This window comes from Gouania willdenowi, chromosome 19 (genome assembly GCF_900634775.1).
Source record: "Gouania willdenowi chromosome 19, fGouWil2.1, whole genome shotgun sequence".
In the NCBI taxonomy this organism is placed as follows: domain Eukaryota; kingdom Metazoa; phylum Chordata; class Actinopteri; order Blenniiformes; family Gobiesocidae; genus Gouania; species Gouania willdenowi.
This window is the reverse complement of record NC_041062.1, coordinates 8,933,615-8,961,505: the sequence shown is the minus strand read 5'-3', so window position 1 is coordinate 8,961,505 and position 27,891 is coordinate 8,933,615. Positions and strand designations below refer to the sequence as shown.

Sequence of the window (27,891 nt, the reverse complement as noted above, 5' to 3'; positions counted from 1 at the left end):
TTGTGGCTTCTTCTGATTTTATTACAGGAAGTGTTTTCAGGGATGAATGAAGTTATCTGACTTTGATGAAGATGATGATGAAGATGATTAAGTGTATGATGAAGATGAAAGTAAATATGATGACGTTGAAGATGGAGAGGATGCTCACAGAGGACGTGTGTGTGTGTGTGTAGCTGGTGACTGATGATGAGGAGCCTGAAGATGAGATGCTGGTGCGCTCAAACTGACGAGCGCCAGAGAAGGAGGTGATAAAGATGACTCGTCTCTTTCCGCTGCTGCTCGTGTGTCGTCGTAGCTTCCCGTCTTCCTCCTCCTCCTCCTCAGAACTTTGTTTCTCACACTTTTTGCTGCTCACATCGACTCAGGCTGCAGACGGAGGAGCTCTGGCTCTCCTCCGTCTCCTCCTCCTCATCATCATCATCATCAGCAGCAGCTTCTTCCTTTTCTCCAGGATTTAAGCAGCTCAGAATCTACAGACTGGACGAGGAGAAGAAACAGACTTTTTATTCTGAAACCTTCAGCGAATCAGCTTTTATTCTGAAAGGACCATCGTAAACCTTCAGAGAATTGGCTTTTATTCTGAAAGGACCACCTGAAACCTTCAGAGAATTAGCTTTTATTCTGAAAGACAGTCTGTAACTTTCACAGAATCATCTTTTATTCTGAAACTACCATCTGAATACTTTAGCGAACCGTCTTGTATTCTGAAAGTACCATGTGAAGCCTTCAGAGAATCAGCTTTTATTTTGAAAAGACATCAGCTTTTATTCTGAAAGGACCATCTGAAACCATGACAGACTGAAAAAGAATTGTCTTTTATTCTGAAAGACCGTCTGTAACTTTCACAGAATCATCTTTTATTCTGAAACTGCCATCTGAAACCTACAGAAAATCAGCAAAGAGACTGAAGATCTTTGATCTCAAGTTGGACAAACATCACAAACTTGAAATACTCTCTGCAGTGAACCTCAAAACAGCTTCATTATTATTATTATTATTATTATTATTATGATTATTAGATATTGATGGATTAAGGTTTTACAAACTCTGAAATTACTTTTTTATTATAAATTTAATGAGTCTTTTTCACAAAGAACTTCTCTGCACTTGAAGTGGTTTCTTCAGTCCCGTTGTGGATTACAATGGTCTGCAAGTAGAACATCCTGAAGCTGTGGAGCTCCAAAGAAACTAAACACCTCCATCCCAAGATAAGCTAGGATAAATTGGGCTAAACTAAGCTAATCCAGAGGCGGGTCTGATGGGGACTCTGAGGGACCTCCAGTACGCGCTGCAGGAGAAGATCGAGGAGCTGCGACAGCGCGACGCCCTGATAGACGAGCTGGAGCTGGAGCTGGACCAGAAGGACGAGCTAATCCAGCGTCTGCAGAACGAACTTGACAAGTACCGGTCCGTGATCCGCCCGGCCACCGCCCAGCAGGTCCAGAACAACCAGTTCATTCAACCAGACCAGCACCGCAGTAAGAGGCAGGCCATCTCCGCTGAACCCACGGCCTTTGACATCAGCGCCTTGAGCCACGTCACGCTACCCTTCTACGCCAAGAGCCCTGAGTACGTAGCACGCACACACATACGCATTACACACGCTATCGGTTAGGTTAGCATACGAGTAAGATAAGTTTAGTTAGGGTAATTCATGATATGGTAAGTTAACGTAAAACAAAATTACGGTATGATAGGTTAAGATTGGATAAGTTAGGTTTAGTTTGGCTAGGATTAGCTAAATTGAGATAGGATAAGTTAATTAAATTAGGTTTAGTTAGAACAGGATTAGTTAAACTATGATAAATTAAGATAGGATAAGTTAGGTTTAGTTAGGATACGATTAGTTAAGTTTAGATATGATGAGGTAAATCAAATTAGATTCAGTTTGACTAAGATTAGTTAAGTTAGGTTTAGTGAGGCTAGGATTAGTTAAGTTGATATAGGATAAGTTAGATTAGGTTTAGTTAGAATAAGATTAGTTAAGGTATGATAAATTAAGATAGGATAAGTTAGGTTTAGTTAGGATACGATTACTTAAGTTTTGAAAGGTTAAATTAGGTTTAGTTTGAATAAGATTAGTTAAGTTAAGGTACGATAAGTTAAGAAAGGATAAGTTAGGTTTAGTTAGGATTTGATTAGTTAAGTTTAGATAGGATAAGTTAAATTAAATTAGGTTTAGTTAGAATAGGATTAGTTAAGCTAAGGTGCAATAAGTTAAAATAGAAGTTAGGTTTAGTTAGGAAAGGATTAGTTAAGTTTAGATAGGATAAGTTAAATTAAAATAGGTTTAGTTAGAATAGGATTAGTTAAGGTACAAAAAGTTAAGATAGGATAAGTAAGGTTTAGTTTGGATAGGTTTAGTTAAGTTTAGATAGAGTATGTTGGGTTAAGTTAAAACATGAGTCAAGTTAGGATTATTCAAACTTGGTGTTGGGTTAAGTTGAGTCTCTAACACTATCTTTGGTTATCCTGCTGTGGCTGATCCTGAGGGTTTGATTAATCCTGTTTGTTGGAATCACGTAAATTTGGGAATTTAAACCAGACTTTTTTTTTCTTTTAATACGTTTCAGAGTTTCACATCAATGATAACAGAGTAAACTACCTATAATGTCTGTGATGTGCTGAGTCGATGAAGAATCAAACCTTCTCAGTTTGTTTGAACTTTTTATTTTGTTTCTATTTGCAGCAGAATTGTTTCCCTTTGTGGTATTGGTGATGGCCATCGTTGTCATAGCAACAGCATCTGCGTTTTACACACGTGTGCAGGTTCAGTGTGTGCTGAAGTTCTCCTGGCAGCGTTTCTTTCTAACAAGCTGCTTTAATCACACGACAGCATCACATCAATTTCGGGATTATTGCAAAATATCATCTTTTCATGGTAATTTTTTTAAATTAAAATCAATTGGAATTTGGCAGTAACTTTTAAATAACTGGTGCTTATATTCCTGTTTTGGGCCAACCTTTATTTTTGTAAATTTCACGTAAATTCCCATTAATTATTATGGAAAGTTCCTAGCTTTGAAACTTCCTGGAATTTCCAAGTTGAAATGTTGTTTTTGAATTGTGTTATTTTTAAATTGATGCCAATACTGTTTTTATATTTGATACAGTCATTTAAGATTTCCAGTTAATTTGAATAAATAAATTCCAAGAAAAATCTTTATTTTTGAATTTTTCCAAAATTTCCGAGCCTAAATTCCTGTGGAAATTTACTGGAACCCTATTGGTAAATTAACATGAAGCACATTTTATTCCACTACAGGTAACCTTTAACACACATTATACATGAATGCACCAAGTAAAAGTTCCAATTTTGATCTTGTAATGAAGATGTAGTGAAGGTCTGTCTGTGCTGAGGCTGTGTTGTGTGTCTGTTGTTGTGTGTTTGTTGTGTGTCGATGGTTGTGTTTCTTTGGACTTCAGCCGCCTCGATGCTCACATTTCTACGGATAATGAAAAGTGTGTCTGTGGCAGCGATAACAACCAGTGTGTTGGTTTTTAATCTGAGGTCCTCCCACACACACACACACACACACACACACACACACACACACACACACACACACACACACACAGGCAGGCAGCTGACAGGGTTTCATTTACCATCCCACCTCTTCTCACTGTCAGTGAGCTACCGCTTGCTGTGCATGTGTGTCCATGTCCGTGTATGCGTGTGTGTGTTATTTTAAAGCACAAATGAAAGTGTGAGTGGGTTGCCGACGCCCACCAGCTCTCCTGCTGTCTGCGCCCAAGCTTCACACACAAAAATGAGTTAATGATCAGCTCAGGCTTTTATTTTGAAATTATGCAGCTAGGACACTCACACGGTGAATGATAATCTGAAACTTTTAACGTGATTGATCAGAAGTCCGACGTGGGCCTGATTTGTGGTAAATGTCCCGCCCCCTGGGCCAATCAGCTTCCTGTGTGTGTGCGCGTTGAACGATCGGCATGATCTGACACAGTGAAACTGTTCTCCTCATTCTTCTCCTGTGTCTGTGAACCTCACCTGGTGGTTCTAATGGTTCCTGGTTCTCCTCAGGTCCAAGGAGCTGATAAAGGAGGCCATCCTGGATAACGACTTCATGAAGAACCTGGAGCTGTCTCAGATCCAGGAGATCGTGGACTGCATGTACCCAGTGGACTACGGGAAGGATGCCTGCATCATCAAAGAGGGAGACGTGGGTTCGCTGGTGTTTGTGATGGAGGGTGAGAAGTTCCTCTAAACGTTTCTCCCAAGGTTCCTCTGAACCAGTGGTTCCCAAACTGGGGGGCGTGATGTCATTGAGCATGAAAATTAGTTTCACTCAAAGAACTTTATTATGAACAATAAATTTAAAATGTTTTACTCATTTTGTTGCAATTGGGGGGGCCTGAATTTTTTTATTTTTCAAAAGGGGGGTGCAACAGAAAAGGTTTGGGAAAAACTGGTTCCCCCAAAGGTTCTTCTACATGTTTCTCCAAAGAACCTTTGAGGGAACCAGAGGTTAACAAATGTTTTCTGAAGCACCGCCCTTTAAAGAATAAAAAAAATCTCTGAAAGTCCCACTACATGTTCCCCTAAACGTTCCTCCAAAAGTTCTTGTAAATGTTCCTCCAACGGTTCCTCATCTAAAAGTTCCTCTGAACCATGAAGCAGGTTAACGTTCACTTACTCACGTCAACCATCGGACACAGACTTTCTGTTTGTGTCCTTTGTTGCTATGACGATGGACGCCTGTCTGTCAACATAAGCAGATGATTGGCTGATTGCAGAGCCTCTGTGTGATGATGTGATGTGGGACCTTTAAGACACACACACACACACTCATTGTTCCTTTACTTTCACACCAGTCGCCCACTAATGTTCTATCTGTGACAAACTGTTATAGAGAGAACTAAACTCCTCCAGTGAAGATGCTGCTGATGATCAGTGAAGCTTCTACTCTACACTGGTTAGAGGTCCAGGTCCGAACTGGTCCATTAGTTCCTCCTCATGGGCCAACAACACCTTCCACTGGGTGTGAATTCACACACACACACTGTGTTTAAAGTAACTATGAGCTGATCTCATTACTAGGTAACATCCAGGGGTGGACTATCCTGTCAGTGATCTCAACATGTGGCTCTTTATGTATTCATTTTTTTTAAATTATATTCCTCAGAAACCCTTAAAATGGGAAAACTTTGAACCCCTTTTTACCTGTTTGTCCCTCTGTCTGTCCTTTGGCCATTTTGCAACTTCCTTTGTCCCCTTTTTGCCTCTTTTCAAATAGTTCTGACACTTTCTTCAGACTTTAGCTTCCTTTTGCCTATAAATATTCCCTTGTCCTATTTTTGTCTATTTTTGGAAGTTCTTTTAGATATTTTTATCCAATTTTTGTCCTTTCTTTACTTTTTTGGCCACTTTTCATCCAAATAAGCTAGCTTTTGCCCAATAAATATCACCTGTTTCCTTTTACCCTGCATTTTGCCTCTTTTTGTTCCATATTTTTGCCCTTTTTCACTGTTGTTTGCCACATTTTGCCCATTTAAGCTACCCTTTGCCATTAAATACCACCTGGTTCCTCTTTATTTGCCCATCTTTAGGCCGGGCTACCAGACTCAAAATGCCACTCACTTTGTTGTTGTTGCTGTTCTTCTTCTTCTTTTCTATGGGTGTGTACGCATCGACGCTCAGAGCCCGATTTATGATTTGGGGCCCCAAGAGAAAAAAAAACATTTATTTCTCATTTATTTGCCAGTCAAATTTTACGACAGTTGGTGGTACCGAATCATTGGCGAATATACGAATATATAAATGGGGCCCACAACCCTGTACGTGTCATGGGGGCGCCATTTTTCAAACGACTACTCCTTTGTTAGTTCTTGTTAGATCGGAATGCAGTTTGGTACGAATACTCTATGAATTAATATGATGAGACGCTCGGAGCCCTTTTTGAAATAGGGCCCGGGGGCCCACCCCCCATTTCCGGTAATTTCCAAATTTATGGGAACATAGTCGTGTGATATATCAATTCAAAGGTAATTCAACGTAGAGTATGATTATGCTTCCCCCCTTTTTTCGGCAATTGCCATTAAAGTTGTTTTCACATTTATTTGTGAGTCAAATATTGCGACAGTTGGTGGTACTGAATCACTGACACATACCAATATATGAATGGGGCCCATTACTCCGTATGTGCCACGGGGGCGCCATTTTTCAAAGGACTACTCCTCCGTTAATGCTCATTGAATTGGGCTGTAATTTGACATGGATATTCCATGAGCAGATGTCAAGAGCCTCTCGAAGACCTATTTGAAAGCCCCCCCCCTTTTTCCGGTAATTTCTAAATTTATTGGAACATAGTCGTGATATATCATTTCAAAGGCAATTCAACGTAGATTACGATTTTACCTCGAACCGAGTCATTTAAATGAATTCTCAGGAATGTGGTACATGCTATTCTGTGCGAGTTCTGTGGGCCTGGCGGTAGTTAATTTGAACTTGTTTGGCCATTCTTGACTGCTTTTGGCTCATTTTAGTAACTTTTCACTCCTTTCTTGCCACATTTTTGCCACTTTTAGACCAATTTTGGCCACTTACCATGTCTGCCTCCAGCAGCCCGGACCGGCCCACTCTGGGTCGATGTCCACCTCTCGTAACATCAGCATCGTGGAAACACAGCACAACGCTAACCATGTGTCTTGCAGCAGCTACACAACCCAGTTGCGTTGGTTGCTGAAATGAAGACGTTTGGATGTTGTGATGATGTCATATCAAAGCTGTGAGTGTGATGTGATCACATGACTGGTTAAACTGAGGTCAGTAAATGCACCAGGTGTGTGTGTGTGTGTGTGTGTGTGTGTGTGTGTGTGTGTGTGTGTGTGTGTGTGTGTGTGTGTGCGCGTGTGCGTGTGCGTGCGTGTGTGTGTGTGTGTTGGCAGATGGCTCCTGCAATCACAGGAAGAGGATGTGGTCCCTAAAAACAGAGCAGGAAAAAGATTGACAGATACCGTGTGTGTGTGTGTGTGTGTGTGCGTGAGATACGATCTGTGGGGACTTCCTACAATCAAATGTCCTGATGACATCAGAGTTAATGCGAGGTCCTCACAAGTGATGGAAACCCTACTCACTGATCCACTGTGTGCGTGTTACACTCATCAATTCTGCATTTACACTGGGAAACAGATGCAGCAATCTAGCAATTTGTCTCATTACGTTAAACACATGCACACACACACACACACACACACACACACACACGGTTGGCGTGGTAACGTAAAACAGTGTGTTAGATCAGGGGTTCTCAACTGGTCTCACCCTGGGACCCACATTTTGCCACCGTCATTAAATTATGATACTTTTTTTTAAGAATTGAACCAAACAAATTTAGTTTTTCAAAAATAGTTGTTGAAAACACACATGTATAATCTTTTTAAAAACATGAATCTTTATATTTTCCTGTTCAAAATGCATTTCATAGCATGCCTGTCAAAATAAAAGAGAAATCCAACATGAGAGACATTAAGCATTTAATTATTTATTTTTAGACCAGCTGTCCGCGTCCCCACCCACCAGTTGAGAATCGCTGTGCTAGACTGACTGCTACCAAAGTTGAATTTGTGACTAAAATATGTTTACATAAAATAAAACTAATAAGAAGTTGAAATGTAAAGATTTGTTTCAGTGGCTTATTTTGAGGAAGGGGCAGGGCATGATAACAAATGAGCCAATCAGGACTCAATGCATAATAAAACCAGGTAAACGTTAAAGTAGAAGTCACTTAGGTCAGCTAAAAAGATACGTCTAATTATAGCAGTGGTTTCCAACCTTCTTGGTTTTTTTTTTTTACCGTGACCCCATTTTTTTTCTATATTTAGTTTTTGATCATGTTTGTTATGACGATGTGTAACAAATACAGAGTAACCATTATTAGCGCACAAAGTGACAAGATGCCCCAGCTCAGATATTTTTATACTGCTTTTTATTTCTATTTTTATTCTTCTTCATTTTTCTCTGTCTTTTCTTTAAACTTTTTCTTTTCTTTCTTTATACTGTATTTGAGAAAGTAAAAGTATAACCCTATGTTTTTTACTAGACACTTCAGGCGACTGCAAATGGGTCACGACCCCAAGGTTGAATTATAGAAATTTCTCTGTCTGTGTGTCTCTCAGAGGGGAAGGTGGAGGTCACTAAGGAGCAGATGAAGTTGTGTACGATGGGACCGGGAAAAGTGTTTGGAGAGCTCGCCATCCTCTACAACTGCACACGCACCGCAACAGTCAGGAGTGAGCGCGCACACACACACGCACACACACACACACACACAGACATGTCCAGTTGAAAAGTTTCTGTGCTTTTATTTTGAAGTAGATTTGGGTTTTATTTATTGTGTGCGTGTGTGCATTGTGCGTGCCTGTGTGTTTTTGCGTGTGGGTCGTCTTTCTCTAAGCAGTGGTTGCTAGGCAACACCCTCGGGCTGAAGATAATGTGGTCCTTGGCGGCGGCGTGCAACCACGTCGCCATAGCAACAGAGCGGGGTTCGAGAGTGATGGGTTTCCTAGCGCCGCGTTTATCTGGCACAATAAGGAGCCAATGTTGCCATGACGACAACCTGAACTGAACAATGATCTCCGAGCCGATTCGTGTGTCGTAAACAACAACAAACATCTACAGAGTCACATTTAAGACAAGCAGAACTGCAGCCCTCCTGGAACAGAGCCAAACTCTACTGATGTTAAAATGAACCGACGTCTGTAAACACACCGTTATTCACATCATCAACACTGTCATCCTTCCAACCTTAATGTCAGATTGACTGAGGAATACCAGTATAACCAGTATACCATGGGTGTCAAACTAACGTTTAGCCCGGGGGTCAAATACGGAACAGTTTCATCCTAAGATTGTAGGTGGGAAAATGAGCAATTTCAACATTAATGTGCCCTAGTTTAAACTTCTACATATGAATTATATTTAAAATATGTAAGGCAACGACAATATAAACAATAAATGACACATCAGTCCCTGCAGGATCTTCTCTTCTAAATTTCATTGATTTTGTGACCAATTTTGATTTAATTTGGGAAAATAATGTTAAATACTTCAAGAAAAACATTTTGACTAATTGAGATAGAAAATGCAGTCAGGTAATGTTTTTTCTGTCATTTTAATTTCTCTCTCTCTAAAGGACCTGATTTGGCTCCTGGGCCTTGAGTTTGACACGTGTACTTTCTACAAACTGAACGATTGTCCACTTCTCACAAACATTTTTCAGCTTCACTGCTGTTCTGCTCAAACTAGTGTCTGTGCTAACTGATGAGTGACATGTGAGCACAACCAGCCAACACTCAGCTAACGCGATCACCATTCAGTGTGAAACACCACTGGAGTCACACATTACACACGGTGTGTCTCACAGTGTTGTTAGCTGCATTTCGGCACGCATCAGTTCATTAAACTGCAGGAAGTTTGGGAGACTGAGGGTCGCCACGGTAACAGCCTGCACCTTTAGGTGAATGTCGTGTAACCGTGGCAACCGCCTCCACCAAAGCATCGGTGCTGAAGTTTGTCCCCACGCTGAGGACAGAGACTGTTATTTGTTTCAAATGCTGTATTTTAGTCACACACACACATATACAGACTCACACACACATCTGGTTGTGTTTTTAATTGTGTGTATATGTGTGTGGCGTAGCTCTGGTGCACGTGAAGCTATGGGCGATCGACCGTCAGTGTTTCCAGACCATCATGATGAGGACCGGCCTCATCAAACACGCCGAGTACATGGACTTCCTTAAAAGGTACTGATATATATACTCAAGTAGAAGTACTGTTACTTGATTGAAATTGTGCTCAAGTACAAGTAAAACGTAGCTCAATTAAATAGTACTCAAAGTAAAAGTTACTAGTTCCTTTCACCACCGCATGTTTAATGTTGGTAACAAATCTTGCCACGGATCCCTTGCATACAGTAAACATCTCATGTATAAACTTAAAATGGACCAAAAACTTAATTTATTTTCCACATAGGCATCTGTATAAAACAGGGGTCTGCAACCTTTACTCTACAAGGAGCCATTTAACCTCATCTCACCTGGAATAAAGTCCTCCTGGAGCTGAAAAAATACCTTCTCTACGAAGACAATACAGTGTATTCAATTCTATACAGTTAAAATTATGTAGAATAATGTTTGATTTAATTTGATGTGATTTGGAAACTTAAAAACAGTTTAAAATAAAATAAATTGACATCAAGAAATAAAACAGTATCTTGCGTCTTCACATTCTTACACATCTCATCTTACACACTGTTATATAAAGAAGTTTTTTTAGTTCATGTATTTGAAAGGCTAGAAAATGTAACTTGAATTCGATAACACATGATCATGTGGTCAACACATGCTAATTGCTAATTTCTTGCCACACATAAAGCATGTAATATTTAACCGGCACATTGGTGGTTAAATTAATCTGTTCCCACACAATTGAAATCTCTATTTTCTTCCAGAATAGTGTTTTTGTTAGTTTAGTTATTTTACCAGGGATTTTAAACTTAAGGTTAGTCACAGGTGCAGGAAAGTGATTTTATTTTAGTCTTTTTATTTATTTATTTATTTATTTTATTTCTGTTTTTAGTTTTGTATTAAAAAAGAGAACTTGTAAAGACCACAGGCGTTTATTCACTTTATTATTTCATTTGTCAAATTGTGTTGTACGTATGCCTCCCTTTGTGAACTTTGTGTGACTGATCAAACAAAAACACTATAAAAACACAATAATGATAATAAATTCTCAGGCTCTCAGTATAGTTACATTTATGAAATCTAAATCTGAGGAAAAACTTCCATTTGATGCTGTTTTGGTGCCGTGCATTTTGTTTAATCTGATTGGTCGGCTATTATGTGATGCATTTGGTTGTTGTCTGGTGTTTTAATTTTTTTGTAGTTTCACAATGTCCGTTGAACATTTTAAAACAAAAAATAATAATTTACTCAGTAACGGTTGGGTGTAGAAATGTAATATATTACTTTATTTCTTTTAAAACGTACTTAAGTGCAAGTAAAATTACTGATTTTGAAATATCCTCATAAAAGTAAAAGTACCCATGAAAGCAACTCAGTTATAGTAATGTGAGTACGTTCCTCTAACACCATTCATTGTGTATTTGTGTGTGTGTGTGTGTGTGTGTGTGTGCGTAGTGTTCCTACCTTCCAGGCTCTCCCAGAAGAAACTCTCAGTAAACTCTCTGATGTGATGGAGGAGGTGAGTGTGTCCTCACACACACACACACACACACACAGACGTGGTCTACCTGTATCTCAGCCGTCCAATCAAACGCTGCGCTCTGTGTGCAGACTCAATACGAGGATGGAGAGTATGTGATCAGACAGGGAGGAAGAGGAGACACCTTCTTCATCATCAGCAAGGGAAAGGTACACACAAAGACACTCAGAAAGACACACACACACATGCTGACCTCTGACCTTTCCACAGGTGAACGTCACACAGGGAGACTCCACCAATCAGGAGACGGTATTCATCCGTGAGCTCGGGCGAGGCGATTGGTTTGGAGAGAGAGCGTTACAGGGGTGAGATCATGTTACCTGGCTCAGGGTGGGCGGAGCTTAGCGTTGACCCCTACTGGTGTGTGTCCATGGTGTTGGCGAAAGCACGTGATTGGCTGATAGAAAGGAAGTTAGACAGCAGTGAGGTGTGCTGTGGCACGTGGCGTCCTCCGAGATCTTTGAGTGAAGTCAGAACCAGAACACGCCTCATCCATAAAACACGTGTGTGTGTTATAGAGAGACAGGCGTGATCATCACAACATGTATGTGCGTGCTTCACCTTAAAGTGTGTTTCCATGTTCTGTCCTCCAGGGAGCGCTGTTCACGTGTGTGTGATTCATGAGAGATTCAAACATGGAGTTACAAAACTGTGTGTGTGTGTGTGTGTGTGTGTGTGTGTATCTGTATGTGTGTGTGTGTGTGTCTACAGGGAAGACGTGAGGACGGCTAATGTTGTAGCTGCTGGTCCAGTCACCTGCCTCGTCATCGACCGACCGTGAGTGCCGCTATTAGATATTCTATTTATATATATATATATATATATATATATATATATATATATATATATATATATATATATATATATATATATATATAATATGTGTGTGTGCGTGCGCGAATCTGAGTGAAGCTGCTTTACGTTTGTCTCAAAAATAAATGCGTACGCCGGCCGATCCACAAACACACTTTACACAATCCACAAGCATAATTGAAGATTAACACATGATAAATACATGCACAAATGATAAAACACGTGTAAATTGTGGATCTACAGTGTATGAGAATATTTTTGAGACAAATCTCTCCACATTGATGTCAATACTTTGCTGCCCCCTGCTGGTCATGATTAGTAACCACAGATAGCAGCAGCAGCAGGTGGGCACACACATACATTTATCTTTTCCTAACCCTTGCTCATGGGCCCCCTGCAGCTTTGAACCCATCACCCTCCAGTTACAAGCCGACTTCTGTAACCATGATCAACACAAACAAAAACACAATCACACAGAGCTGCACACTGTAGTGTGTGTGTGCGTGTGTCATTTTGGTTCATAAGGCTTGCTGCAATCTGATTGGCTTTTCTTTCCTCCCTCAGCTCTTTCAGTCATCTGATTGGTGGATTGGACGAAGTGTCAAACAAAGGCTACGAGGATGCAGAGCTCAAAGCAAAGTTAGCACACACACACACACCACTGACAGACACACACAAACATTACCAAATGTGTGTATCAGGTGTTGATCATATGACCTGGTGAAGGCTGTCTACTTATAGTACATATTCAATAACACAGACACACACCACAGACACACACACACACACACACATTACCAAGTGTGTGTATCAGGTGTTGACCATGTGACCTGGTGAAGGGTTGTCTACTTATAGTATATATAAACAGACACACAGTGTGAGCGTCGAGCAACTGTTGAGAGTTGTTAGTTCGGAATGTTCCTGAAACCTGAATCTGCTTCAGGAATTAGACACAGACGCACACGCACACACACACACACACACACACACACACACACACACACGCACGCACACAAACTACTAAATCACTGGTAACTAATGGTTGCTATAGAAATGCAGCAGTGACAGTGATCTGTCGGTAAACACTCTGTGAGGAGGACCTGGACCAGTGGTTTAGAGGTCGGGGTGTCCTTTGGTGTGTTAGATAAGACTAACCTTTCAGCTGCTAAAAATACAGCAACCCCACCCCCCCAAATCCCTCGCACCGAGGGAGGAGGGCATTCCCCATGTGTAGCACCCTCAGACGTGGATCTGCTCCCTGGAGAGGGTCCACCTTCGGTCATCAGCGAGTAGTTCTGTATCTGTCACTGAACTCCGGCGCTCCTATTTCCTTTCTTTGGATCTGGTCTCTGAGGAGCTGTGAGGGACTCGTGCTGGTTCGGGTTCTCTTGGTTTTGTGGGTTCATGCACGGTCGTTTCCTTCAGAGCTCGACCCCCAACCCGGGATGACACCATGTGAACTTGACCTGGTTCTCCCCTCTTTTGAGACCGCTCTGCTGCAGACGCTGTGCCGGACGTTCTCCTGAAGTACCATCACGTTCTGGAAGAAAGTCTCAGTCTGAGCCAGTTTGGTCCTGGTTCAGTTCTTGTTCGATCTTGGTTCCATCCTTGTTTGGTCCTAGTTCAGTCCTTACTTAGACCTGGTTCAGACCTTGTTTGGTCCTGGTTCGGTTCTGGTTTGGTCTTGGTCCAGTCCTTACTTGGTCCTAGTTTGCTCCCGGTTCAGTCCTTGTTTGGTCCTGGTTTGGTCCCGGTTCAATCCTTGTTTGGTCCCGGTTCAATCTTTGTTCGGTCCTTGGTCCTGGTTCCTTGAGATGCGGGAGATTCTCCCGATGCTGGTCCGGCCCCAGAGGGGGCATCTCTCCAGCTCTCCCTCCCTCCCCGTGACTTCCTTCTCCATCCAAACCTTCAAGAAGTTCCCGTTCTTCCGAGTGGTTCGGTGCTGCAGGTGCGACGGGTTGGTCAGTCGGTTTGGTCGGTTGGGGTGTGGGTCGGGTCTGTCCAGTTTTGACAGTTTGTGTCTGTGTTCAGGTACGAGGCAGAGAACGCCTTCTTCTCTAGCCTCAAACTCACTGACTTCAACATCGTGGACACGCTCGGAGTCGGAGGGTTCGGACGAGTCGAACTGGTACGAGATCCAACAATCTAGATCAACCAAACCTCGTCAAACAATCCAGATTAACCAAACTGGATTTACCAAACCACAATAACATGTAAGATTAAACAATCCAGATTAACCAAACCAGAATATAATAGACAAAACAATTTAAATAAACCAAACTACTTTTACCAAACCACATCAACCAATGCAGATTAACCAAACTAGATTCATCAAACCACAATAACACACTAGATAAAACAATCCAGATTAATGAAACTGGAGTTACCAAACCAGAATAACATACTAGATCAAACAATCCAGATTAACCAAACCGGATTTATCAAACCAGATTAACCAAACCACATCAACCAGATTATTTAAACTAAATTTCCCATACCATATTAACCAATTCAGAGCAATTAAACTATTTTTCCCACCACTGACTGATTTCTGTTCAAATTCAACGTGAAACAGTTTCAGATGGATTAAGGATTAACTTTAGGAAACCTGTGCATGTGCCTGTCTGTCTGTAGTCAGGGGGCGTGGCCTACAGGGGAACCCTCACATCTCTACAAATAGACAAGTGAAAACGGAGATGTTTACAACACACACACACACACACACACACACACACCGACTAACTTGTGAACAAATCAAACTGGTATAAATGGTTCTAATGTAAACTGGCAAAACTAAGTTAAAGTGATGTTAACCAAATGAACCAGTCCAAGTCGTTTTCAACAAACGGGTTTGTTTAATGTAAACTGGTTTAAAATGAGATGTAAAATTTTGAGCTGGTTCTGTGTGTAAACTGGTTCTAACTGGTTTTTAGGTGCAGCTGAAGAGTGAAGAGGCCAAAACATTTGCGATGAAGATCCTGAAGAAAAGTCACATCGTGGACACGAGACAACAGGAACACATCCGCTCTGAGAAGGTCATCATGTGCGACGCCCACTCTGACTTCATTGTCAGGTCCTCATCATCATCATCATCCACACCTCCTCTTTGGTCTGCACTGATGATGATGATGATGACTTGGTGTTGTGTTCAGGTTGTATCGGACGTTCAAAGACAGCAAGTATCTCTACATGCTCATGGAGGCGTGTCTTGGAGGAGAGCTGTGGACCATCCTCAGGGACAGGTATAAGATGTTTATGAAACAGGATTGTATTTTTAAGGGGGACAGTGAGGATAAAGAAGTCTTTACTTACTTATTTTTATAAGATAATTGGAAAGAAAAGGAAAGGTTCTTGTTTTTTCTGTAGGAAATGTTCATTTATAATTTTCTTAATTTGAAAGGAATGTAAGTTTGATCATAATCTTGTTTTATTCAGAAATAAAATACGTTAAAAGTGACCAAAAATGGTGAAATGGAATTTTAAAAATCACAGAAATTGGTTAAAAGTTGCAAAATAGAGTGGGCAAAAACAACAGTGGTATAAAGGGTTCAAGTGTCAATATTGGGATATTAGTTTAAACTGGCAAATAATGGGCATGTCAAATGTTGAATGTGGTTAAATTGGCAAAAATAAGCATGAAATATGGTGAAAAGAGGTTAAAAGGAACAAGAATGGGTCAAAATATGTGACATTAGGTGTAAAAAGTGGTGAAAGGGTTTATAAGTGCTGACAATGTCTTCAAAGTGGAAAAAATTACAAAGAAATCATTCAAATTTGATGTAGAAGTGGCAGAAATGGGAGTAATGTAGCAAAAATGCATTAAAAGGAGCAAAAATATGGGAAGAAAAAGTGATGAAAATAGGTTAAAATATTGCAGGTGTAGTTGCAGAAAAAGGGTAAAAATAAGCAAAAATTGGCTCAAATTGTTCAGAAACTATTTTTAGTTTCTTGAAGGCATCTGGTGACTCCCTCCCAGTGTCTCGTGACCCCAAGGTTGAGACTCCCTGACCTCAAGGGCGGAATGTGTTTGTGCTTCATTTTGACGCAGTGAGAACGTTTTTTTTTATCTCTAAGGTCATCGTATTGGTTTCAGACCAGTTTAACGGTATTTCTAAACTGGTTTAGAGTTTTTTTGGCCTATTTTTAACTGGTTTATTGGTGTTTTGGTTGCTGTGATCTTATTGTTGTTTCTAATGTGTGATGGTGTGTGTTTTAGGGGTTCGTTCGAGGATTCCACCTGTCGGTTTTACACAGGCTGTGTGTTGGAGGCCTTCGCCTACCTTCACTCCAAAGGAATCATTTACAGAGACCTGAAGCCAGAGAACCTGATCCTGGACAGCAGAGGATACGCTAAGCTGGTACGTATGAACCCAACACTGCTTCATCAAGTATTTGTAGAGTTAGATAGAGCAACACTTGCTGGACAAAACATAAATATAAATTTATATAAATATGTAAAATCAACCTAAAAACAGTTAAATTTATTTAGAGAGTCTGTTTCAGGTGGACTTCGGCTTTGCCAAGAAGATCGGCTGCTGTAAGAAGACGTGGACGTTCTGCGGGACGCCGGAGTACGTGGCCCCGGAGATCATCCTGAACAAAGGTCACGACGTGTCTGCAGATTATTGGTCTCTGGGAATCCTGATGTTTGAGCTGCTGACAGGAAGGTGAGCGAGCACACACGGGGAGCAGGGTCGGGGTCTATCATGATTGTAATCACGTAATAGATAATTAATTACAATTGTGGCATAATTATAATTGTAATTTTAATTGAAAAACATCTGTTTCCATTGTAATCGTAATTAAATTGTAATTGAGTTCAGATAGTTGACTTTGTAATTGTAATTAGCATGGAAATTCTATAAAAAACTGTCAATTATGAATTTAATTAAACACAAAACTGGGGAACCATATTACAGTTCTATGGCTTACACACACACACACATACGTAGTTAACGATCAATGAAATATGTTTCATATCAAGTTCTGTCAGTTCTCTCGAGAATTATTTTACCATTTTTAAAATAATTCAAACTAAAGGGTATAGTGACAGAAAAAAGGCTCAGACATCCACACCAAAAATATCAATACAAATATGTTCAATGATGAGGAAGATTAACAAATTAGATGATATATATTTGTTTTTAGTGTATTTTACAGCTGATTTAGGACCAGTTATCATTAGAAATGCTAACAGAAAGCTAACACAAGAGGAAGGTTATGTTTTATGGGGTCATTTATTTCAGGCCAGTAATTTTGATTAATTGAATTTAAACTTTAGCAATCGAGAACGTAATTGTAATTGAATTTCAGTTTATATTTTGTTCAATATTTTTGTTTGTCTTTTGATATTGATTTCTGTGTTCTTTGTTTATATAATATTTTTCCTCATACTGTATATCAAAGTTTAAATTGTGCATTTTGTCTCATTTTTTATTTGTTAGCCATTATTCTAAGTTGTTTCCGTTTATTGAAAGGGGTGGAGCTCTTATACAAGCCCTTTGGGCTTCATTCCCTTCTTCCACCTTTCACGTTGTTTTTTTTTTAATGTTTGCTAAATAAATAAATGAAAAAAACAAAATGAGGGGAAAAATTATTGTAATTGAGTTTTAATCTAACATGGACGATTAAAACTTAATTGTAATTGAAAAATGTAATTGACCCCAACCCTGGCAGGAAGTGATGTCACAGCTGAGCGCTGGCCATGGTCCAATAATGTCTCTCCGTGTCCCCAGTCCTCCGTTCTCAGGCTCAGACCCGATGAAGACCTACAACATCATCCTCAGAGGCATCGACATGATCGAGTTCCCCCCGAAGATCACCAAGAATGCCGCCAACCTCATCAAGAAGCTGTGCAGGTAGGGGCGGGGTTTAACCAGTGACATTATCACAGCCACGTGTAATAACCAGCGTGACTCCACCCACAGAGACAGTCCCTCAGAGCGACTGGGAAACCTAAAGAATGGAGTCAAAGACATCCAGAAGCACAAGTCAGTGCCACGCCCACGAGTCGGAGGCTCCACCCCCTCGCCTCACCCTAACATAGTGTGTGCTTGTGTGTGTGTTCAGGTGGTTTGAAGACTTTAACTGGGAAGGTCTGAAGAAAATGACTCTGACTCCGCCCATCATACCTGGCGTGAGTAGATCAAAGACATAATAATGAATTATTAATTAGTCTGAGTGTAACAGCTGCTCTTCGTCCTCTCCAGGTTTCGTCTCCCACTGACACCAGTAACTTTGACAGTTTCCCAGAGGACACTGATGAAGCTCCACCCGACGACACCACGGGATGGGACTACGACTTCTAAGGGTCACCACCTTCCCCAGGTGACCAACACCCGTGTGACACGGGTGTCGTGAACAGGACTAAGTATGACATGTTGCAAAATAGGAGAACTCTTGGAATGTGATGTGAGCACTTGAAGGAAAAAAAGTGTGAGCTTGTGTATAAAAACCCACACACGTGTGAAAAGAACTTCATGTCACAAATGATGGAGAAAAAAAAAGTTAACCTGTAGAGTTCAAATTTAAAACCAAAACAAATATTCACAAATGCGTGATCTGAAAGTGAAGTCACAGAAAAAATATTCACAAATGTGTAGACTGATGTTTACACGAATAAAATGACAGCTACAAACTTGTAATCAAACATGTAATCCCATGTTTTTTTTTTTTATTTCTACCCATTATCATTTAAAACACAACTCTGTGGTTACAACTTCTCTAATCTGTGCTGCTTGAGTTTTGCAACACGTTTTGCGAGATGTTTGTTGCAAAACAGATTTGTACCTGTATTTGTAAATGTATTTTACAAAATCTACAAGCTGTGTAATGTGATGGAGCAATAGAATAATGAACATGTATATGATCTGTCTCTTAAAAGTAAAGAAAAACTTGAGTCGCTTCCACTGGGAAAAATAAAAATCCATACAACCGCTGAATTACCCACTTTGCCACTAATTTCTCTCTTCTGATTGGTCAACCCCCCCTCCACACACACACAGGGAGGGGGGAGGGGAGCATCTCTACAGGTACAAATGTGTTTTGCAACATACGTCTCGCAATATGTTTCGCAGAAGTCAAGCAGCGCAGATTCACGCGAGAAAAGCAGTTTGTGCATCTGTAGCTGCAGATTGGAGAAGTAACTGATAATAAGCAGGAGTTATAAAAAAAAACATGGAATTAAATGTTGGAATATAAATTTGCATCTGTCATTTCATTTGTGTAAATATCAGTCTACACATTTGTGGATATTTTTTCTGTTCACGTTCAGATCATGCATGTGTGAATATTTTCTTTGGTTTTTAAATTTTAACTACAGGTTCACATTATTCCCCATCATTTGTGACATTGAGCTAATTTCACGTGTGGTTTTTTTCATACACAAGCTCACATCACATTCTCCAAGCTCTCCCATTTTGCAACATATCTACAATAATACTGAGCAGCAAACTCTGAAGACAATAATCACATTTTACGTCCAATCTGAATAAATTGAAGCTCAAGTAAATGTGACTAAATTACTGCCTACGGTTTTAGTATTTTCAGAATAAAATCCCTGATTTAGTAGTGAGAGATACATTTTTGCTGCTTTATTTGTCACACTGTTGTAGTGAACTATAGTGTGTGGATGTTTTTCTATTTTTTTTCTACACAGATTTTAAATATTTGTCCTTTCCGTTGGTTTTCTTTGTTCTCTGCAGCTCAGTTTGTCCTTTTAAACCATTCCCCTGAAACGTGGCTGCTTCCCTTCAAAATAAAATGACTTTTCACAGCATGATGACAACGATGTGATGAAGAAGATGAAGGATTTTTGTCGTCTTCGGTGTAAACTAAAGTCTCTGCTGGAGCTGACGTACATATGGAGATACGTCAGTGCCACAGAGCTGAGTGAGCAGTTTGAGTTCAAAACACTGAAAAAATTACAATACAAAAAAATATATATATTTCTTTGTTTTGCTAACAATTTGAGGAAAGATGGAAATATTTAAAAAAAAAAAAAAATTCTTTTTTTTTTCCCCCTCACATCTTTGTTTTAAATATCAAACTGCACCCTCTGCAGGACAGACAGGAGAACGATCTGCAAAACAAACCTTTTCACACTGATTCTTCCAAACATCTACTGCATGGAAACATGTTTAAAATGACTACCAGTACTTCCTTCTTCTTCTTCGTGTTTGCACTTTTTTGAAGCTGCTTTTGTATCGACATGTTCTTCAAGTAGCGCTGAGTGTTCACACTCATGGCTGCTGCCACCTGGTGGTCAAACCGCTGCACTGCGTTGAGCATTTTTTCTGTTTGTGACCAAAGTTTTAAATATTTATTATGAATGCACTTCTTTTACTTTGAAGGATGAACTTCAAAGAGGAAGAGTTTGAAATAACTTTATTTAAACAGACGCTCAGTGCATGTTCAATTTAAGTTCCTGTTTCTGTGAAATGTTTGCATGTTTGACCATTTTATCGACTTGTTTTTTGTTTTTTTTTTTAATGATAAAACGACTTCTTTCTTCCTGATGATGATGATGATGAAGGCTTTGTGTCTCACAGCTGAAAATTGTTCTGATCATGACTGTTACAATTAAATCAAACATTGTAGCCAAAACTGTTTGATCTGTTGAGATAAATAAAAAAAAAAAGGCGTCTGTCTGTGTATTAAGTGCTCCGCCCCCTTAACTCACACTCGTACATGAACTCCATTTCCCATCAGCCCCTGCGTTGTGGACTAGTTATTAGTGATGTGATCAGTGGAACACAGTCTGTCTCCAGCGTCTGTCTGCAGTGAACGGCCACAGACACTCAACAATGGACGAGCTGAAGGTTGTTGGTTCGATGCCGAGGTTCAGCAGCTGGAGGCGGGAGCAGTTCAGCTGGCTGTTGATTGGACGATGAGCCGAGGCCGCTGCGGGCTGCTCGGTGAGCTGAAACACACCAGTTACTCTATAGTTACTAGTCTGTGGGCACTGGTTAGTTACATTAGTGGGAATCAGACTCACTGGGATGAGGTGATTGGACGGCAGGTCGAAGGCCTGAGCCATGGCCACGCCCATCTGGTACTTTGTCATCTGTTCATTCCCTGAGAAATGAAAAACTCCTCTGACCGACGAGTCCTAGAGGACACTCAGACCTGTCAGTAGCTGTCTGTCAAATACTCAAGTATGTGTACTTAATTTAGTATTTATTTTGGTCAATACTTTTTACTTTTACTCACTACATACTAATCATCTGACTCATGACATCATTCTTTCAGGTGAAAAACAAAGAGACAAAAAGAAAGTCAATAGTTGTTGAAGCTGCGTTGCCAGGTTGAGTTTACTGTGTCTGAAGCAGGCAGTTTCAGTGCCCTTTAGGTGGATTTTTGAAGCTGTATCTGGCAACGCAGCAGCCAGACTACATTAAACACAGAAACAGACGAAACTCATTCACAGACTTTGAAGACTGTTTGGTAGCTTTGTTAGCACAACAGGCTACATGCCTGAGCTAACATCAATGCACTGTTTAAAATACATTAATAATTGAAAAAAGACTGAGGATTATCTGTCAAAAATATTTCTTACTGAAACGAGGAGATTATTCTGTTACTATACAATGTTATTATACCAAGTGACATCGTAAACTAAAGGTGAAAAACTTTTCAAGACTGATGGTCGTGTTTTATACGTAAATATTTTTTACTTTTCCGAGAGTACATTTGAACACCAGCTGTGTGTCAGTACCTGTCTGGCCCTCTCACACAGGCGGCGACAGACAGCAGCGACCTGTCGAGTGTCTGTGGGGAACTTCTGCTGAGTGTGATCCAACGCACTGATCTCCTCTGACTCCACATTCAACCACAGACATGTGACGGCGCTCTCAGTGACAGACGTTACCTCCCCGTACAGGACGGGAACACGCAGGATCAGAGCACCTGACAGACATTACGAGGAATGTCACAATATTGACAATATCATGATACCGCAGTGTTGTGTGACAACAAGGGTTTTAAAAGGTTAGTAGATACTTTCTCAGAGATTACTCCTAACCTCAAATGTTGACTTGTTCATCTTTTTCTAGAAAAACCTCATTAATCTAAACACAAAATAAGGCAGTTTGCACCACTTTGATTCACTTGGCCGTTTTTCATTATTATTATTATTATTATTATTTAATTTATTGTTAGTAGACCGTTTCTATACCTGTGGACCTGACTCCATTGGAATGTTTGCACTTTAGCTAAAGAATCTGTATCTGTTAGTAGACAGTATTCAGTTTATGTCAAATCTAAAAGTATGACAATAAAATACGGTCAAAACAGTGAACAGACAATTTCTCAATGCTCATCATTCTTGTTATTGTTAGCATTGCTGCTAACTCTATGCCTTCCTGTGAAAATCGTGAGCTTTCCTACAATATCACAATAATTATCGTACCATGAGGTTACTACACCAAACCGTGAGATTTAGATACTGTTACATCCCCAATTATTACACACGTATATTATTGGATTGGTTCTCTGTGTTGATCTAATGCAGAACTACAGACAGTGACTGACAGCTACAGACCAGGGCAGTGTCTCAGCGCCTCTCTCTCTCCCTGTAGTTTACTCTTCCCGTAGACGTTGAGCGGGTTGGGGGCGTCGTCTTCTCCGTACGGAGGATTCCTGCCGTCGAACACGTAGTCGGTGCTGATGTAGAGAAACAACGCCCCGCTCGCCGCTGCACAAACACATACGCACACAAGATACACACGTTACACACACACACCCTACAAAAAGCTCTGCAGAGTTTCAGAGACAGACACACAGTAGTCACATGACCTACTGACCGGCCAATGAGGCGAGCAGAGCCGTGGCGTGCACGTTCAGGTTCGCAGCAGCTTCAGGGTGTCGCTCCACGACGTCCGGACGACGCTCGGCAGCGCAGTGCACAATCACATGAGGCTGACGCGCACACACACACACACACACACACACACACACACACACACACACACACACACACAGATATAAGCTGAAGCATCATCAGAATAACTGTGGTCTATTATTTGCTGACTCAGCGTACTTTGCTGTCACTCAGCAGGCGTCTAACCGCGGCCTCGTCGGTGAGGTCACAGCTGAGGAGGCGGGGCTTAGCCCGACTGTTTCCAGTCCCGATGATGGTCCAATCAGATCCTTCGAACTCTTTGCACATCGCTCGACCCAGGAGGCCCGTCGCCCCGGTAACCAAGACCCTCGGAGACGGGTCCATCATCACAGACCTGACCACACATACACACTTTATTTTAAATAAAAACAATGACATAAAATTCACATTAAATCCTAAATAAAACATTATTAAATATATGAAATAACTAAAACGAACACGTTCTACAGTTGAGCTTCAACTGCTTCTCGTGTTTGTTCTTGATTGAAAAAAGATTTACTAATTCACATTTAAAAAGTAATTGGATTCGACAAAAAAAACTATCACAAGCAAACTGCAAAAAAAGCAAGAATTCAAAACGTGTCACAATTCAAAATGAAGCACTGATGATCCTACTATTTATTTACAGGTATATCCTATCTATAACTATCCAGGAACCATAGAAATAACTAAATGGAAACAGAAGTCGTTAAAATATGAAGTATTAGGGTTACATTAAAATAAAAAGAAATCAGAGCACTACGAGATTAAAGTCGTAATATTTTGAGAGTAAAATCATAATTTTATTAGATTGTCGGAATATTTCGAGTGCACGAGGGACTGCAACACAAACAAGATCCTCTTTGTATTTAAATTTTATTCTCATAAAATTACGACTTTAATCTCAAAATAATGACTTTAATCTCGTAGTGCCCAGATTTTTATTTTTATTTTAATGTGGCCCGAATATGATATTGTATTAAAATACTTGCGTGTGAGTCCATAATAAATATGTCTTAATTCTTAACCTTTATCTATGGATTAAAATATAATAAAAACCTAAAACAGGAGATACAAAACACTTGTGACCGTCCAATACCCAAAGTTAGATATAAAACTATCAAAGGTGAAATAAAAAAAATAAAACAATTAACACTGAATAAAACTCTTTATATATGTATATAAAATAAATAAAATACAGTAAATCTAAAAGACTTAGCCTCCCTCCCACCAGGAGGCGCTAAAGCTATCCGTCAGAAGATTGTTGCGGAAAACTCTAAAATAACGCAACACTTTTCTCATTAATAATGAGATGAACTCCCAAGATTTAAAACCTCTATGTAAACAAAATTCCTATTTCTCTCATTAGTGTTCACATATGTGTATAAATGTGTCAGTGAGCACCTCAATCCAGTACATCCTCCAGTCTGTGCTAAAGCTAATGAACAACCGTCACTGTTCAATACTTGGCCATATGTCGCCCTCTGCTGGACCATAAACGTATTACAGACAGCAGGTGTTGACGGCTAATAATACAGCACAGGTAGCTAACAACCATCATGAAGTCCAAAGTGTCCAAAATATTCGCTTTAAACACGCAAGTTATGAATTTAATCACTCTCTCCATCATACAGTAATTGCCTACATCTCCCACAATTCAAAGCGAGGATGTTTACGAACTCTACACCTTTATTGTCTAACCACGGACAAACATTAAAAGCAACTTTATAACGCTATCATTGATGAGGTCACTGCATGTTAAAAACTATTAATTCCAACACTTCTAATGATTACCTGGAGGTTTTCCGCGTCCCTCTACGAGTAGTGATGCTCAGCTTTACGCATGCGCAGTTTAAAAAAAAACTTTATTGAAAAATGTACAAAACAAGACATTCCATTACATTACAGAAGCGCTTACAACGTGTTCAGTTGTTGTACCGACAGGATTATAGTGACGTTTTCATTTCACATAATAACGCAAAAATAAATAAATAAATAAAAAAATTTTTTTTAAAAATTAATGAATGAAAAGCTTTAACATCACACATATAAACATTTTTTTAATCATGCATTTACAACCAGTACCAGTTTTTTTTTTTTTTCTTACCAAGTGTAACATAATATATAATATTATAGATTATGTTATTACATAATGATGTATAAGGTAAGGTGCCCATATTTTTAAAAGCCTGTCCGTTATGGTGCAGCCTTTTTTGTCCTACTATATTATCATTTAGCTAATTGTATATTATGAATAAATACATAGGTATAAATAAGAAAATAAACAGAACACATTTATTTACTGTAAGTAAGAAAATCTAAACAGAGAGGCGGAAACATGAGAGTGAACCTGCAGAAACTGTGTTGCCAGGTTGGGTTTAGACTCGAGGCTACATTTTAGTGGACGAATGTTGTTGAATGGAAAAGATAAATTAGCAGGAGAGAAACACTGCTGTCAATCCTGTTCCAGTTCCTCCACTCAGCTCGGCTCTCTCCAGGTAGGCTATCTTTAGCTAGCTGTTAGCTCCACTAGTTTAGTTTAGCACCTGGTTTGTTTGTCTCAATATGGAAGTCAAAGGTTTGTTTAAATCAAGCTATAGTCCACACATTCTTGTTCAGAAAACGTTAAGTTATCCTGGGCTGAAATGTTCCTTCCATATACGTTATGTTTTCAGGGGGAAAAAAACTAACAGAGGGTTTTCACATTGCGTCATCAACCCGGAAGTCGCCATATTGGCGACATTTAGCTGGTGCACAAAGCGCACACGCACACAAGCAAATCCCGAATTTCAAGAGGAAATGGTGAATTATTTTGGCTGTGCCAATCGGTCAGACCGTGAAAAACATCTGGAGTTTTATAGACTGCCAAAAGTTATAAGAAATCAGGGAGAACAATGTCAAAAATGATCAGAGGAAAGGAGGCGCTTGTAGCTAGCGAAGCTAAACCAGGAGGCAAAAATCTGAAAAACATCCAATTTTGTTCAGCCCATTTCTTGTCAGGTAAGTGAATTTAAACTTTGATATTGATAAGTGCTTTGTAGTTTATAGTGCACAGTGTATAATATACACAGTGCGCTATAAACTACAGTATACACTATACACTGTATATAGACTATGCAGACTGTGGTCTGTGGACTAATGCATATCAAACTGGAGGTCCTTGAAATGAAAACTCTTGGCTAACATTACATCTTGGGTATTCATGATATCATACAGTTAAGGTTAGGTTGATTAATGACATTGTTGTATTAACTTTGGCCTTCACAACACGTGTCGTGGATGACTTAATACTGCATCTCCCTCCCATCCACACACCATCTGGTTATAGGCCTCCAAACTTTTAGAAGATTTAAGGTCTTCCGCTGTGTACGGGCTTGGAGAGAAAACCAGGTAGTTGGCGATATCAGGATACATAATAGACGGAAGACTCTCTGGGTCGTCATTGATCCAAGAAGAGGAGCCAACTCGTATAGGTCTGCACCACCAATAAAGCGTAACTTTTCCAAATATTGTGCCCATTTCTACGAATCAAGTCCTTCCCTGTATGACTTTGCATCTATAATGCATTTTGAGGAGCTTTTCTGTGGTTTATCCATCGCTGTGTTTACCTCCGAGTGCCTCCAACATGTAGTGTTTTTCTCTGGGTGCCGCCAAAATGGCCGCACATCCGGGTTACTGCCCAGAACGTGACGTCGGTGAAAACCCTCTACGGCGTGCCGAATGTAAAAACTCAGTTACTGTTTCATAGCTGACATATTTTGAACATTTAGTTGTATATCATTGTTAAAATTGTGTTGACATGAAAAATAAATCTAAATGCTAAATGTGTGGAAAGTGATTTAAATGTTTGCAATGAAAAAGAGACTGAGTTTTTACATTCGGCCCCCCATACTGTAGCAGCTGAAATCCTGTAAAAACTCTGACCAATTCCTGCCATTCAATCCGAATTAAAAGAACCAATCAGATGCCTTCTGGTCTCTTTATACCAGATGTGCATGTCCATAAAGGCCTTGAAATAAAATATGTAATAATTATATTGACATCTCCAGGGTTTTTAGTGTGAGTCCACTTTTGACCGCTCGAAGGCAGCAACCGAACAATGAACAAACCGTTCAGTTTGTTGCTTATACTTTATTATTATTAATTCTAATGAGTCCCACAGTCAGTCAGCAGGGGGCAGCTCAGCTCTGGAGGAATCATTCATCAATGATAACGGATTCATTTTTTTTTTTTTTTTTTACAAAAGAGGATTAGGGCTACTGGAAAAAAAGGGTTATCTTTCTTATTATTATTAATATTAAAGAGAAAAAAGCCACAATTCTGAAATTAAAGTCAATTAAAGTTAGTTTTGTTTATATTTTCTGTCATTTTGTAGTCTTCATTTGTGTTTTTGGAGTCATTTTATTTATTTTTGCTGTAATTTTGTTTGGTTTGTGTTTTGTGTGTTTGTGTCCTTATTGTGTATTTTTGTTGTGATTTTGTCAATTTTTCTCTCCCTTTGTGTGTTTTAGGTGGAGTTTTCTTCAATTTTGTATTTTACGAATATTTTTTTATCTATTTTATTTTTACATTGCTTTTTGTTTATTTTTGCTGTATTTTTTATTTTTCTTGTCATTTTGTGTTTGTTGGACTCGTTTTTGTGTAATTCTGTTGTGGGGTTTGTATATTTTTCTCTCACTTTGTGTGTTCTTGGAGATAATTAGAATTTTCATTGCAATTTTGTGTTTTAGGAATCTTTTTTTTTTACATTGTTTTGTTTATTTTTCTATATTTCAAGTTGTCTTGTGATTTTGAAGTAAATTTAGTGTATTCTAATTTCTTTGCACAAAGCAGGTGCTCATGTCTGGTCTAATCTTATTGGGCTGATAAAGCAGGTGATGAGAGTTGCTAGTATGATTAATGTGATAAATTGTTTGGTCTGATTTTTTAGTTTTCGATGCTTTTTCTT

At 39.6% G+C, this 27,891-nt stretch overlaps 3 protein-coding genes and 1 long non-coding RNA gene across 12 annotated transcripts in view; 2 read left to right on the top strand and 2 right to left on the bottom strand.

Moving 5' to 3' along the window:
• Positions 1-8: 8 nt before the first annotated feature.
• Positions 9-12,016, bottom strand: LOC114481065 (uncharacterized). Of its 2 annotated transcripts, none has more exons than XR_003676206.1 (3): positions 11,176-12,016; positions 4,013-4,162; positions 9-477 (listed from the first exon to the last, which is right to left on the bottom strand). It is a non-coding gene; the product is annotated as an uncharacterized LOC114481065 (long non-coding RNA). The 2 variants fall into 2 exon arrangements; XR_003676207.1 differs by lacking the exon at positions 9-477 and adding an exon at positions 1,511-1,565.
• Positions 343-20,132, top strand: LOC114481063 (cGMP-dependent protein kinase 1-like). 8 transcript variants are annotated; one of them, XM_028475420.1, is made up of 19 exons: positions 360-1,569; positions 4,046-4,212; positions 8,140-8,253; positions 9,663-9,768; positions 11,167-11,230; positions 11,323-11,400; positions 11,462-11,556; positions 11,963-12,028; positions 12,629-12,703; positions 14,096-14,192; positions 14,998-15,137; positions 15,217-15,306; positions 16,281-16,422; positions 16,568-16,731; positions 17,800-17,922; positions 17,992-18,054; positions 18,134-18,200; positions 18,274-18,391; positions 19,768-20,132. In XM_028475420.1, the coding sequence occupies exons 1-18, from the start codon at positions 1,259-1,261 to the stop codon at positions 18,370-18,372; spliced, it is 2,061 nt and encodes a 686-aa protein (XP_028331221.1). In that variant the 5' UTR covers positions 360-1,258; the 3' UTR covers positions 18,373-18,391; positions 19,768-20,132. The 8 variants fall into 8 exon arrangements, 6 of the variants coding, with proteins under 6 accessions (XP_028331221.1, XP_028331223.1, XP_028331222.1 ...); XR_003676204.1 differs by having other exon boundaries at positions 1,259-1,569; positions 18,274-18,434; XR_003676205.1 differs by lacking the exons at positions 17,992-18,054; positions 18,134-18,200; positions 18,274-18,391; positions 19,768-20,132 and having other exon boundaries at positions 343-1,569; positions 16,554-16,731.
• Positions 20,133-20,432: 300 nt separating this feature from the next.
• mat2b (methionine adenosyltransferase 2 non-catalytic beta subunit methionine) lies at positions 20,433-24,784 on the bottom strand. The gene is made up of 7 exons (XM_028475426.1): positions 24,738-24,784; positions 23,103-23,298; positions 22,867-22,981; positions 22,605-22,757; positions 21,780-21,970; positions 21,060-21,173; positions 20,433-20,984 (listed from the first exon to the last, which is right to left on the bottom strand). The coding sequence occupies exons 2-7, from the start codon at positions 23,289-23,291 to the stop codon at positions 20,808-20,810; spliced, it is 939 nt and encodes a 312-aa protein (XP_028331227.1). The 5' UTR covers positions 23,292-23,298; positions 24,738-24,784; the 3' UTR covers positions 20,433-20,807.
• Positions 24,785-25,340: 556 nt separating this feature from the next.
• Positions 25,341-27,891, top strand: part of ankfn1a (ankyrin repeat and fibronectin type III domain containing 1a) — a 36,902-nt gene continuing 34,351 nt past the window's right edge. The window contains exon 1 of the mRNA XM_028477065.1: positions 25,341-25,441. The gene's annotated coding sequence lies outside the window, so the exon portion shown is untranslated. The remainder of the gene's footprint in view (positions 25,442-27,891) is intronic.